This window comes from Schistocerca piceifrons, chromosome 2, assembly GCF_021461385.2.
Source record: "Schistocerca piceifrons isolate TAMUIC-IGC-003096 chromosome 2, iqSchPice1.1, whole genome shotgun sequence".
Taxonomy (NCBI): Eukaryota; Metazoa; Arthropoda; class Insecta; order Orthoptera; family Acrididae; genus Schistocerca; species Schistocerca piceifrons.
Window position 1 is genome coordinate 176,725,927 of NC_060139.1, and position 14,629 is coordinate 176,740,555.

Sequence of the window (14,629 nt, forward strand, 5' to 3'; positions counted from 1 at the left end):
GTACTGTGCAAGTGTTTCAGGTCCTCAAAGACTCAGATTAAAGGAAGACACCCGGTACTGGTACTGGAACTGTACTGGTAGGCTTAATCAACACTTGAGTGTAGCAGACATGCTTCATGAACTCAAATGGGAATCGCTGGAGGGAAGAAGACATTGTTTAAGTGAAACACTACTGAAACAAGCATACACCTCACATAAGGACCATGTAACGTTACGTGCATTTAGGGGAGTTAATCGGCTGCCCAGTAGTGCTGTGAGGTAAGATGAATTTGTTGCACAGTTGAACACCAGTGGGTCCACAGCTCAGGGTGCACTGCAGCCAGCCTGGCTAGATGACTGTTTCTGGTTAGCATGATGACTGTTTCCGGCTAGTATCACTGGGTATGGGCAAATCCTGGGAGTTGGGAATTGGCACAGCTGTCACATGGATGGCCGTTGTCCAGGAGACAATGCTCCAAAAAACTGTGTAGTGCCATACAATCTCAAAAATAGAATGTCAAATCAAACACCTTTCAACCACCTAAATTTCCGAATTGTATCATTGGGCTATGAGGCAGGTGATGTTTGAAGTGATCGCTATCTCAAAAAAATTCACCGATACCAGTCTTTAAATGCTGGCCCCTATTCCGACTGGATCAAATGATGGCATCTTCTTGCATGTCGATCAGGGAGTCTGAAGATGGTATAATATACATCGCAGAAACTGGTAGCCCAATAAAACAACAATTTGAAAATTTAGACAGCTGAAAGGGGTTTGATCTGACATTCAGTACTGAAAAGCAAAGGTCCCGCAAACCATCTGTCGAAAGGTGGACATACAGAGAATCTTAAAAGTGGCTAAGTTACAGGGCTCTTTGAAATTCAACAACTCACAGTAAAATATTAATGCACATCTGAATACATCTGCAATCTCAGAAAAATTAGGCACGTCTGATGACACAACAATATTTTCAATATATTTAAAATGACAGAAATTAACATTTCACAGCTTATACGCATTTTCACAATCAACCTCTGCATTAACAACTTTTAAATGCTTCAAGCGATTTCAACAAATGGTATCTCAGACAACAGCACTGCAAGATAGCTATCATCCCTGAAAGCCACTCATTTGTAACCATTTTATATACTGACTAACACTGTCTTTTTATATCTTTTTTATTACATAAATGTTTGTCAGAACATCGTATTATCCACATTTACACAGCAAATGAAGATGGCATCAACACCTCATATTTTGCCGTACTCATGTCATTATGTCTGCAGCTTGGGGTCTTGCGGTAGCATTCTCGCTTCCTGCGCACGGGGTCCCGGGTTCGATTCCCAGCGGGATCAGGGATTTTTCCTGCCTCAAGATGACTGGGTGTTGTTGTGTCATCATCATCATCATCATCATCATCATCATCATCATCATCGTTCATCCCCATTACAGTCAGAGGAAGGCAATGGCGAAACACCTCCACTAGGACCTTGGGTAGTACAGCAGTGCGGGTCTCCCATCGTCCCCTACACTCCTCGGAGTATGGGACCTCATCATCATCATGTCATTATTTAATGAACAGTTTATTATTTTGCCAGTAACTTGATTTAAATGTTATTTGCAAGTGCTATTAAAAAGCTGTGCTGTTTAAAAGTGGTAAATTGCTTTTGTTAGCAGACACCACAACTGAAGAGAAAACTGAAAGATGCTTCAGTTGAGGGGCATAAATAATTGTTTAAACAAGATTTAACTACAATTATTTGTCAATTTAACATGAACACACTTTTGCAAGAATGCTGGGTTATTTATTTATGCACAAACTATTACTTACATTTACTGTAAATGATCTGAGCGTAACCAAACGTTTATTTCTTTTACTTGAATATTGTTGTAATATATTAGTTTAATGTGAGAAAGTGGTCATGATGAGACAAATCATGGTTGTAGAGTGTAAGAATGATGTGGGCATGGCCTTCAGCCAATGGAAAAGCAAACAGTAGCCAAACACTACAAGAGTCAAGAGGAGACTGTGACTTTTTGAGGGAGGAACTCAAGGGAACAATTCTGAACACTTGGTGTTGAGTGTAACATGCATGATTCAGTCACATAAGTGATTGATTCTGGGTGGTGAATGGCTCCCAAAATCTCTAACTTTTGGAGAGACTCTGAACTCACAAGAGGTCTGAATGTGCTGCTCCAGAGTAGGACTCTAATCTATTTCCATGTGATTTATGGAACTGACAATAGACAAAGAATGAATTACTTTTTTTTTTGTATCATATGCGATAATTTGTAAATCATCAGGTTAAACTTTGGAATGTTTTGAGCTGGTGAATATTTCATATATTGTGCTTATCAAATGGACTTAGCTTTTGTGTATCTTCAAGGACTGTTTAGTCTGGGGGGACTTAGCTTTTGTGTATCTTCAAGGACTGTTTAGTCTGGGGGGGACTTAGCTTTTGTGTATCTTCAAGGACTGTTTAGTCTGGGGATTTTATTACCATTCTCATAACTCTTTCAACATAGCTTTACTGCACTTGATAAGGAAATTTTTTTGTCTGAATATCATATGGCCACTTCCTGTTTACCTCAGATGTCCTTTCTTGAATAAACATTATTCAACATAATTCTCTGTTGTCTACATCAATTACAGATGTTAGAATAAAACCCTTGTTATTAAATTATTCATTTAACTTTTATTTTGTATTTTTGTGTATTTCATTAACTTGCAATTCTAGCCAATGCACAAACTATTGGACTGAAGGATCACAAATACAGGTTATTATTTTCAATGAATTGGTTGCGAGACATGAAAGCAGACATGTGTGGCTTGACCCTAAGGCTAAATTGAGCTATTCTTTTCATACAAAGCCATTGATTGTCCAAACACCTAAGGAATGAGCAATATCAGGTGAAGTCCCGACTGGTTTGTTGATGTGGGATGCTTTTAGGGAGAGCAACTACTCAGCAGCAGTTACAATTGGAATTTTCTCATCTGGGATATGAGTATAATCCCTTTAGAGTTGCAGCTGTAATTTTAATACATTATTCCAGGAGCGGAGATCTTGACGGTGGCATAGCAGCAGTGGCATCCATGGCAGTGCTGCCCACTAGTGGCAACTTTTGAGTTCATCAGCAATGACACTTCAGGCAGCAGCAGTATGGCAGAAGCAGCCAGCATGACCAATAATTTATATACTTGCGCTCAGTACTACCCAGGACTGCAGCAGCTGAATCACATTCTCCGTCAGAATTTTGGCAACCTCTCATCGTGCCCTGAAATGAGGAATGTCCTACCCACCATCCTTCCCACCCCTACCCCAGTGCTATTCCGCCACCCACTGAACCTACACAGCCCCTGTTCCCAATTCCTTGCCTCATGGTTCATATCCTTACAATAGACCTAGATGCAAGACCTGTCCCATACATCCTTCCACAACCAGCTACTCCAGTCCATTTACAAGAATCACCTATCCCATCAAAGGTAGGGCTACCTATGAAACCAGTCTTGTGACCTACAGTTTAAGCTGCAACCACTATGCTGTGTTCTATGTGGGCATCACAACCAACAAGCTGTCTGTCCACATGAATGATCACCAGCATGCCAAGAAACATGTGGACAACCCAGTTGCTGAGCACACTGCCCAACACAATGTTCTTTATTCCAATGACTGCTTCACAGATTGTGCCATATAGATCCATTGCACCAGTACGAGCTTTTCTGAATGTGCAGTTGGGGAACTCTTCCTGCAATACGTCCTATGGTCCTGTAACCCTACTTGGCTTCACCTATTGTCCTTTACCCACCTATCACCTTCCCTATTCCCATTCCAGCACCAGCACTACACAGCCTTCTATTCCACCGATGCACCCACATTCTTTTCACTTCTCCCCTTCCTCCCCTTCCTCCCCTTTCCCTTTGTTTAATCTTCCGAATGCACCTATCTGCCCTAACGTCTTTCCACCTCACACTTGTATGCTCCCACAAGTGGTATTTTACTGTCCCCCACCACTACCCTGCTATCCTCATCCCAGCTTCATTCTTACCCCCCCCCCCCCCCCCCCCCCATCCTCCAGATGCTTCTCCAATTATGTGCAGTTGCTCATAGTCTCCAATTATGTGCAGTTGCTCACAGTCTGGCTTTGGCAGCCAGAGATAGTGGTTTGTGTGTGTGTGTGTGTGTGTGTGTGTGTTCAGTTTTCATTTTCTTACATTAGGGGGGCATCTTTTTAAAATATTTCATTTGAATTACTATCAACAGAAATGCAAGTGAAATTAAAATAAACCATACTCCTTGGATACCTGAGAATCCGTAAATTAAATAATGCTTTGAAAGACAAATTTCTTTTCTAATGCCACAAGCAGATATTTCAGATGGCATAAATGGCTATGGAAGAGACATAATTATCTAGACAAAGGCAACAATTTTTCACTACAAAAGCAGGGGAAAAAAGAGTATCAGAAGAAATGGCTTCAAAATTCACCCACAATAATAATTGTTCCACAATTAGCTACAGACATCCCAGTTTTACTCATAATTACCCACAGCTTCGTTCCATGCATGTAAATGCTACTGTGCTGGAGAGACATTAAAAAATAACTACCTTCCAGTAGCTGATGAATGTGGGTTTGATCACAAGATGGCAAAGCATTCCACAAGAAGAGCAGCTCAAATGCCAGCAGGCAGCAGTAGGCAGTATCAAATACTGGTGTAGTTGTACTAAAATGATGCGTCCGTCGTATGATGAAAATCTCAAGTTGGGAGCTTGAACGGTGGTTTCCAGAGGAAGCCAGCAAAGGAGCTTCTGCTGTCAACTGAGCAGCCTCTTCCAAACGTCCTGCTGCACCTGCACAGACTATAAACAGAGAAAACTTGAAAGATGGAGACTTTTTCTCACATGTAATGCATTCAAAGATATAAAAAATACATGAGAAAACTACGTAAGGAAATGGAATGAAAAATCAAAATGAAATGTTTAAGGAGTAAAGGTAAAAACTCATTGAACAGTTTAGGTACTGAGTTGTATAGGTCAAAAGGTGGGTGCCCCTTCCCCCCCTCCCCCTTCCAAACACATACCCACATCCTGGCTGACTACATTGTGCCTGCAGTGCAGCTCGACAGGTGTGAGGGCATTTCGGGTGGAGTGAATAAGGGGAGAAAGTAGGCAGGGAGTGGTAGAGACAGTTGGGGAATAGTGGCTGATGGCTAGGTAGGAGAGGCAACAGGTGCACATAACAGCGATGTGGCACTGGTTAGTTTGCTCTGGTCCAGTGTCAAGAGAGTAACGTGCAGTGCACAATGACATGGAGTAGTAGACTGGTAAGTGGAGATAGAACAGATAATGAGGCAGCCTGTGGAAAGAATGGTTGGAGTGCAGGATGAGTGAAGTTATGATTAGTGGGCAAGAGTTGGGTAGGGGTGATTGAGGTCAGGAGGATTACAGGGTCAAAGGATATGTTCCAAGGACAATTCCCATCAATGCAATTTATTGAAGCTGATGTTGGCAGGGGATGGGGTTTTGAGACAGCCATTGAAACAGATCATACTGTGCTCAGCAATGTGCTTTGTGGTTGAGTAATCAACTCTGATGAAGGAAACAGTTTGGGAGTAGCCATTTATTCAGGTGGAGAGCTGGTTGGTGGTCATGCCTACAAGAAATGCTGTGCAGATATTACAACAGAGCTGGTGGACTGGAGAAGGACATGCTAGATGGGTATATGAGACTAGTCTTGCACCTCGGCCATCCACAGGGATGCAAACCATGTGGCACAGGAATCGGAATAAGTTTGGTATAAGGCTGGACTAGGATATTACTTAGATAGGGTCACAGAATACCACATTGGGAGAGGTGAGAAGGATCGTGGGTAAGGTGTTACTCATTTTCAAGGGTGATGACATGTAATTGAAGTCTTGGCGAAGTGTGTGTATCTCCTCCCAATCCACTCCGCCACATCATTTTTTGCTATGCAATATTTTCCCCAGCCTGTAGCCAGAATGAGCTCACCAGTGCCACATTTTTGTCCCATGGACGCGATGCCTTCCTTCCAGCTGTCAGCCACCCTTACCCAACCCGCCTCCTAATCCCTGCCTTCTTCCTCCCTTCATCCAACTCATGTTAGAGAAACCCTTATCCTAGACAAGCTGCAGTGCTGGTACTATGTAATCACACAGATGTTTCTACAAATGTGTATGTGTACTCTACAGCTCTAAAGAAGGATTCATCTTAAAACTAGCAATGTTCTCAGTCTTGTGCATGAGCCTATTGACTACTCAGACCTCAGTTATTCAGTGAGTTGTGACCATCACTTCCTAAATTATTTATATTCCACCAAGGACTTTCCATTACCAAAGCAAATATTTTATACTGTTAACCTGTCATCAAAATAGGAGCATCTACTAACGAGCCGTCAAAGCAAGAACTACTGCAGCAAGGCTGACAAATCCAAATGTCAATTTTGATTGAAACCGGAGGTTTTTTGGCATTTTGTAAAATTTGTTAATAGTGCATTTCCTTCCTTTCCCTTCTTCCCTTTCCTTTTTTTAGCTGAACAAAACAAACAAAAACTGAAAAGTTTAAGATTAAACTGTACTTTTAATCTAGTGTCTGTCAGGCCTGATTTAGTAGTTGCTCTTTTGAGAAGGAGACATTTTTGTCATCAATACAGTCAGTATTTTTGTTTTCCGTCCACATAAATAGTTTTACTGTTTTTTCTATTAAATCAGGTTTACATATAACATATGAAAATGTTATGTACTTTATCAATAGCCAGTGTCTTGGTCTCCTATGCTGATCCATGTTTCCAAGTCTTTATCTGCCTGGCTTCCCTCACCTTAACCTTGGGTAGAAAGAAGTTCACTATTTCAACATTAAAGAATCCAATGCTCTACTCTCAAACATGGTTTGATCATTTATTTTATCAACAATAAGGGAAAGCTGAGGTTCCTGCTGCTTCTCTTGAGCAGAAATAAACATACATTACATTCAACACCAGACCACAGTGGTCAATAACCTGTGATTTATTGATCACTTTTTGTTCTTAAATGCCTTATATACACTACTGAAGGGTCTTCAGTTCTCAGTTTCATAATACTGTACAGAAATACTTAAAATAACTACAAATATTGACAAAGTATACTATCTTAACAAAGCATAGGATATCTAAAATAGCAAGGCAAAAGTTAAATTTAATAAATGAGGCAAAAAATTTAACACCCAAGTAATCAAGGCTACCTTAATCAAAGTCATTTTAGAACATGCATTTAGGAGAGTAACTGAAATAATTATGAACTCACCACAGGACGAAACAAACTAAATCATCTGAAACATGCAGATGCCACATATATCTGCGGAAAACGTATTGAGGAACTTGGCAAGCAAGCATTCTGGTCTACACATTAATCTCACAAAAGCAAAACTCTTAGAAATTAACAGGATAAACAATAGCTAAGAATAAAAAGTACTTCATCTGATACACATTGCAGTTCACAACTGATATCACAAAGAACACTTGGACAAGAAGGGTGGGATTTTGTCTGGAGAGCAATTCACTTTTGTGCCTGAAAAGAAGGTAAATCTGCCATTAAACTGAGGGATGGTGAGAACACTGCAGTACTGTGATTCTCTTGGAGGATGTATGCCCTTACCTTCTTCTGACTTTTGAACTGATTTACCTAGCTGGTTTAACAGGCACTGAACTGTTATACAGCTTGGCATTTTTCATATACACAAGTCATTGTAAGAGGTGGAAGGAATGGTAACAGAAAAAATCCTTTTACAAACTGGTAGTTCAGTCCTGTAACTTTGTATTTTAGCCCAGAAACTACCCATAGATTTACCGAGCCACCTATCTAAAGACAAAAATGTAATTCTATATCAGTCCTATTCCAATGTAAACATTGGAAAATCCAGGATGGAATAATGACAATATTATGAGAGGACAGACTGCCACTCACCATATAGTGGAGATGCTGCGTCACATATAGGCACAACAAACAAGGGAGCTTTTGGCCAAAAAGGCCTTCATCAAAACTAGACAACGAACACACAACACATTCAGGCAAACGCAACTCACACACACATATGACCACAGTCTCTGGCTGCCGAGGCCAGACCATTCTGAAGTGACTTAAATGATTGGGTTTTAAACCACAAGCAGGAAAACAAAATCAGAAAGCCATAGAGGGAATTAGCAACAAACTACACTAAATGTATATATAAGAGAGAGGAGAGGAGAAAAAGATACAAGGAATAAAATGGGAGTAAAAGGTGCATTATCCCAATCTACATCACTGTAATAGGCAGCAGTGTAACATTACACTACACCAGATGGCGTTGACTACAGATGGATAAACACGCAAGGAAAAACATGAGGACAATGGAAAAATATTTAATATTAATAAGTTCAAGTGGATAATTGTTATAGTCAACAACAGTATCAGGCAGACGCCTACAGAAGAGTTGTGAAAGCACACAGCACTGTACTGAGAGACTAAACTGGCAACAACTGTTGTCAGGCCTGTTGGTCTAACAATAAATCATGCACATGGAAACCAAGAGGTTGCGGGATTGAATCCCAGGTGAACAACAGAAATTTTCCAATCTGCCTTTAACTTAGCCTTCACCTCTTTGTGACATGAAGATTTACCCGAAATGTGGTTTGGATTCCAAGTGAAACTATAGGTCACTTTTACCTATTAGGATTACTGGGGTAGGTAGGGACACACAAGATTCCAAAGTGGCAACCAACTGAACAACTTGTACAAGGTCATTGAGCCACACAAAAAATTTATTACAGCAATTGTCTGCTGCCTTTTACTTCAGTTCAGTTGAATCAAAATGACAGAGTTTGTGGAGTGGTGACAATTTTTTGTGACATTAGGCAGTTGTGCGACTTTTGTAATGGCTGGGACAGCTTTGGCTCTAAGGCCTTTCCAGAAAATTTCATGCTCAAATATACAAGATTTAACAAAAATATGTTCTTCAAACAAATGTTAACATAATATTCATTTACAAAATGCTACTAAATACCCATACCCTATGGCCTGTGTGTTACCTGCTGCAAGGTATGTGTAGAAGCTTTTAGACCAGCGAGACCGTGTTTTCAATTGCATGAAGCAGCGATGGGCATTATTCCAGTCCAGCTGTATCAGGTGACACCAGCCCACTTCATGCAGGCAGAGAAGCTGTATTTCTCGCTGGGGTGATCTCGTAACTGCAGCTTGATAGGCTTCAAGAGCTCCATCAATATTTGACTGTTGAAAGAAAAATAGGCCATGTACCTTTAAATAGGGCTTGATTTTGGATTACCAAATAGCTATTAGAGAGTATTTCCCAATCAAGACTGAAAAAGGATCTTGCATTGACATTTCCATTATGTATTCACAAAGTTATCATGTTCAAAATCATGATTTCTGACATATTCATTGCATCCAGTAACTTAATAATGTAGTGAATAAAAATAATAATTATTCCCTAATAAGAAGTTAAAGTAGATGATGCCAAATGGATACCTAAAAGGTCTATTACTACAAATATACTCATAATTTAAAGTAACTACAATATAATTAGTGTCTATTGGCTTTCCCATTCAATTCTATCAATTATTTCTTACTTTTTCTACCCACATTTCAAGTATTTCCATTTTGTATTCTGTAAGCATATCTATATATTGTCACGTAGAGGAAGGTGTAATTCGATGAATGACGAACACTAATTTCACTTAAGGAAGGTTTATTCAGCACTTGGCACATACAAGAGCGTGGAGTGAACTGCCTCCAGCCAGAGCACATACAGTTACAGAACATTCCAGTACAATGATTCTTGACATTTGTGGATACTTCCAGAAATTAAAATTTTACAGTCAAGGTGAGTTTTGAACTCACAACCCTCCATGCAACAGTCCACAATCACAACCACCACACCACGGTGACAGCACCACTCAGCCTCTTCTGCGACATTGCTCCCTCCTTAAGAGAACAGTGTCTCGGTGTTACATCCTCCTAGTCTGGGAACAAGTCATCGGTCCTGCATACTCCAACTCCCAATGACTGATGCTCGCCCTGGTGGTGATCTTCTTAGAACTTCTTTTGCCGCTACGCTCTTCATCACCTTTCTGCTTGTTGCCTGTCGTTGGAGCTCCGAATTTACGCCGGGTTGCAGAATCCTTATAGGGCTTCATTCGAAGGGTGGACCGTATCTCTGATCTTTCGTCATCTTGTGTCTGGGTCAAAATCTTCAACTTCATAAGTAACATCAGACAATTGTCTTACAACTTTATAAGGTCCAAAGTAGCGCCTGAGGAGCTTCTCAGAGAGACCAACCTTCCGAACTATAGTGAAGAGCCCCAGATGAGGTCACCAGGCTGGTAGACAACAGGGTGGTGGCTCGCATCATACCTTCGGCTATTGTTTTCTTGAGCCTACAGCGTGCGGAGTCTAGGTAATTGCCGAGTTTCCTCAGCTCTGGTAAACACCTGGCGATATAGTTGTCATTCATGTCATTAGGATGTAACGGAAACACAGTGTCCATGATTGTAGTCACCTCACGTCCATGCACAAGGAAAGAGGGTGTATCCTGTGGTGTTTTGTTTGGTGGTGTTATAGGCAAACATCACGAAAGGTAGCACCTCATTCCAGTTGCTCTGCTCAACATTGACGAACACTGATTACATGTCAGCCAAGGTCTTATTAAGGTGTTTGGTAAGCCCTTTAGTTTGCGGATGTTAGGCAGTCATCATGTGATGAGTAAAGTTGCACCCATGGTTTATCTCTGTCACAATTCGATTGAAAAACTTTCTTTTGATCTGTAATTAATGACCTTGGGGCACCGTATTTTAATACAATGTCTTCTATGATGAATTTGGCTACCTCGGATGCTTTTGCCACTTTCACGGCTTTTGTAATGGCATAGCGTGTCAGATAATCAGTGCAAACAATAATCCATGTATTGCCACTAGTAGACATTGGAAATCATCTGAGGTGGTCAATCCCAACACGCTGGAAAGGCATTTCGGCTAAAGAATCTTGTTGAGCACCACCCCAGATAAACTTAGCATCAGCTTTTAACAACTCTTGGAGTGGCCTGCCTTTGATACAAAAGTCTTTGATAAAACAACGGTAATGAGAACATAATCTGAGGAAGCTTCTCACATCTCTAACACTTTTAGGAATAGGAAATTCCATTATAGATCTCACATTTTCTGGGTCTGGCTGCACACCTTTGTTTGACACAAAGTGTCCAGGTATTTTGATTTCTTTTGCTCCAAAGAGACTGTTTGTTGGATTAAGTTTCAGTCCACCTTGTTGGAGACACTTAAGAACAGCCCTCAGTCTTTTTATATGCTCATCAAATGTGTCTGAGAACACTATAATGTCATCTAAATAGCAAAGACACATCGTCCACTTCAGGTGACTTAGAAGATTATCCATCATCCATTCAAAAGTTGCTGGTGCATTACACAAACCAAACGACATTACCTTAAACTCATACAGGCCCTCAGGGGTGATGAATGCAGTTTTCTCACGATCAGCCTCATCTACTTCGATTTGCTACTATCCCGAGTACATGTCCATGGTTCAGAAAAACTTAGCACCCTTCAGACAATCTAGTGTATTGTCAATTTGTGGAAGAGGGTAAACGCCCTTTTTAGTTATCTTATTAAGCTTCCTGTAATCAACACAAAAGCGGCAACTGCCATCCTTCTTCCTGATGAGAACCACTGGTGATGACCAATGGGCTCTGTGAAGGCTGAATGATGTCATTCTTAATCATTTTCTCTACCTCATCGCAAATTATTTGACGTTCTGTTGCTGACACACTGTATGCTCTCTGGCTTATTGGTTGATGGTCTCCAGTGCTAATCTGGTGCTTCACTGTCGATTTGTCTAATTTGCTCTTCACCCATGGATTGAAGAATTCAGGATTGAAGCATTCAGAAAACTTTTGAAGAATGGCAGGTAGCTGCTTCTGTTGTTCCTTAGTGAGATCTTGTGATAGTCGAGCTAGAAGATCTTGTCTCATAGTGGTAGTGCTAATTTCGCCCACAGACTCGGCATGGGAGGTTTCTATGACGCGCAGCTGTTCTTCAATTAATGGCTCAGTGTTTGCTACGCACATGCATCTTGGAAGGATCTGCAGTTCTCAGCGACAGATAACTATCCACAATTCACCAAATCCGTTCTTAAACGAGATGACAGAGGCTGGGACAATGAAGTTATTCTGCAGTGGTATGGTTCTCTTACATTCCACTACAAGATCCATGGGTTGATGCATGGCATGACACATGGCAGTTACCTTTCTGGCACTGACTGCAGGAATCATCACTTCATCCAGCACACAGTCTACACACACTCTGATGCGCATCTTCCTGTCCACACTAACTCGTCTTGTCTAGCATAATCTTCAAGCGACCACACTCTACAATTGCCTGAGAAGCTTTCAAAATGTCCCATCTGAGAATGATGTCATGACTACACTCTTGTAAGATGATGAATTCTAAGGGCTGTGTATGGCCACTTATACCAACACGAATGATACATCTTCCTGTGGGTTTTACGTATTTCCCATTAGCCACCTCCAGTAGACATGTCTTGTTGTCGATGACGAATACAGTTTTCTGCAACTGGTGATGGTACTTCTCCGAAATAACTGAATATGATGCTCCAGAGTCCACAAGAGCTTGGGTTGGTCGGCCATCCATGAGGATATTGACATAATGCACCACATGTCACGGTTGTCCGCAGTGGAAACATACTGGTTGGTTATCCTGGGTCCTCCAGACATCAGTCTTCCTTGGTGCCAAAACAGGTTACTCATATGGCATTGTAGGAACGTAACTCTGCCTGAGTCTCGACTTTTTCATTGTTTTAAAGGAAAATGAAGGACGAGAGATTGGGTTCAATGTGTGTTCCACTTTCTCCATTATGACCTCTTGAAGCGTCTCAGATTTTTGCTTGCCATGCAATCCAAGTGCCTTCTGAACTTCCTCTCTCACCATCTGATGATGAACACTTGTGAAATTAGTTTCTTCCTCCATCAGAGACATTGATATGATGGTTGGAAGCCGTTCAAACTTCTTGTGTGTAATTCTTTTTTGATGCATTGTCCTGATATACTGGCACCATTTTATGAAGTAGTCTCCTTCAGAAGTAGGGCTTGATGCATGTCCTCAGCAACACCCTTCATGAGATGTGCAACCTTATCTTCCTCCTCCATTTTAGGATCCACTATTTTACACAGCTCCAAGACATCTTGAATGTAGGATGCTGTAGTTTTTCCTGGATGCTGTGCCCTGCACTTTAATTTATCTTCAGTCTTGCACTTCTGTTGTCGTGTGTCGCCAAAATACTTGCGCAATTCTGCCTGGGATACTTCCCAGTTTGTGAACTTCTCCTCGTTGTTCTCATACCATTGCTTGGTAGTGCCCTCCAAGCAGAAAAATACATTAGCCAAACACAAGGTGTCATCCCATTTGTTAAATTTGGCTATACACTCTTATACTTTCAGCCACTTGTTTGGATCATGGCCATCATTACCAGGGAGCCCGAACGGATGTCTCATGTGGTGGCACACAGTTGTCATCATAACGTCCTCTTCTTCTTTTGTCTCTGATAGATTGCAGTCTGTTGAATATGGCTCGAACTTGGGTTTCTCGCCATGTAAACATTGGTTCTGTCGCGGCCTGATGGGAGCCACTGTGCCATTGATAATGTGCGCTATCAGAAGTTCCAATACCAAGCGCCTCCACCAGAATAATTTCACATAGAAGAAGGTGTAATTCAATGAATGGCGAACACTAACTTCACTTAATGAAGGTTTATTCAGCACTTGCACATACAAGAGTGCGGAGTGAACTGCCTCCGGCCAGAACACATACAGTATATATACAGTTACAGAACATTCCAGTACAATGATTCTTGACATTTGTGGATACTTCTAGAATGTATTCGAATCGAATATAGAAATTAAAATTTTACAGTCAAGGTGAGTTTTGAACTCATGCAACAGTCCAGCATCACAACCACCACACCACGGTGACCGCGCCACTCAGCCTCTTCTGTGACAATATATTATAGAGTAATTTCAAAATCCATACACAATGATGATGAATAAACATGAAAATCTAATCTGGTTAGAATACAACAAGTGCTCCATCTAGCCATATGTCAACCCAGTGTGTGAACTATTGCGGTATCCATGAAGCAACCCCATTTCTTCAAATAAAAATAATAATTATAATAAAATAATTTTCTGCACAGTGTTGTGGACTGCAGCCAACAGGGAAAGGAGAGATCCTATAGTACATTCGATAGTGTGACAAATTATAAGTTCAGTTTGAAATGTACTTACACTGTATTACAGCAAGACAAAGAATATTGTTTACAGATGCTTGCTCACTAGAACATAATGTTGACCCATACAGTGTGTAACACATCACACTCTCCCACCACTCATTAATAATATGAACAATACAGAAACACTTCACAATGCTTTACATCCACCCACAGTTACCTCCCTCTGTTATTTGTATATTAGGCAGAAAATTTGAGCTTGTACAGTGGACAGCTGTTAAATACTTGAAGAAAAATCAGTGGCAGCTGTTAAGAAAAGTCACTATATTTTGATACCACTTTTGAACATAAATACAGA

At 40.9% G+C, this 14,629-nt stretch overlaps 1 protein-coding gene across 1 annotated transcript in view; it reads right to left on the reverse strand.

Annotated features, from left to right (window-relative positions):
• Positions 1-14,629, reverse strand: part of LOC124776602 (tetratricopeptide repeat protein 39C-like) — an 80,108-nt gene that overhangs the window by 18,212 nt on the left and 47,267 nt on the right. The window contains exons 7-8 of the mRNA XM_047251672.1: positions 9,036-9,234; positions 4,586-4,837 (exon numbers count right to left, since the gene is read on the reverse strand). Coding sequence (XP_047107628.1) covers positions 4,586-4,837; positions 9,036-9,234 — 451 coding nt within the window. The remainder of the gene's footprint in view (positions 1-4,585; positions 4,838-9,035; positions 9,235-14,629) is intronic.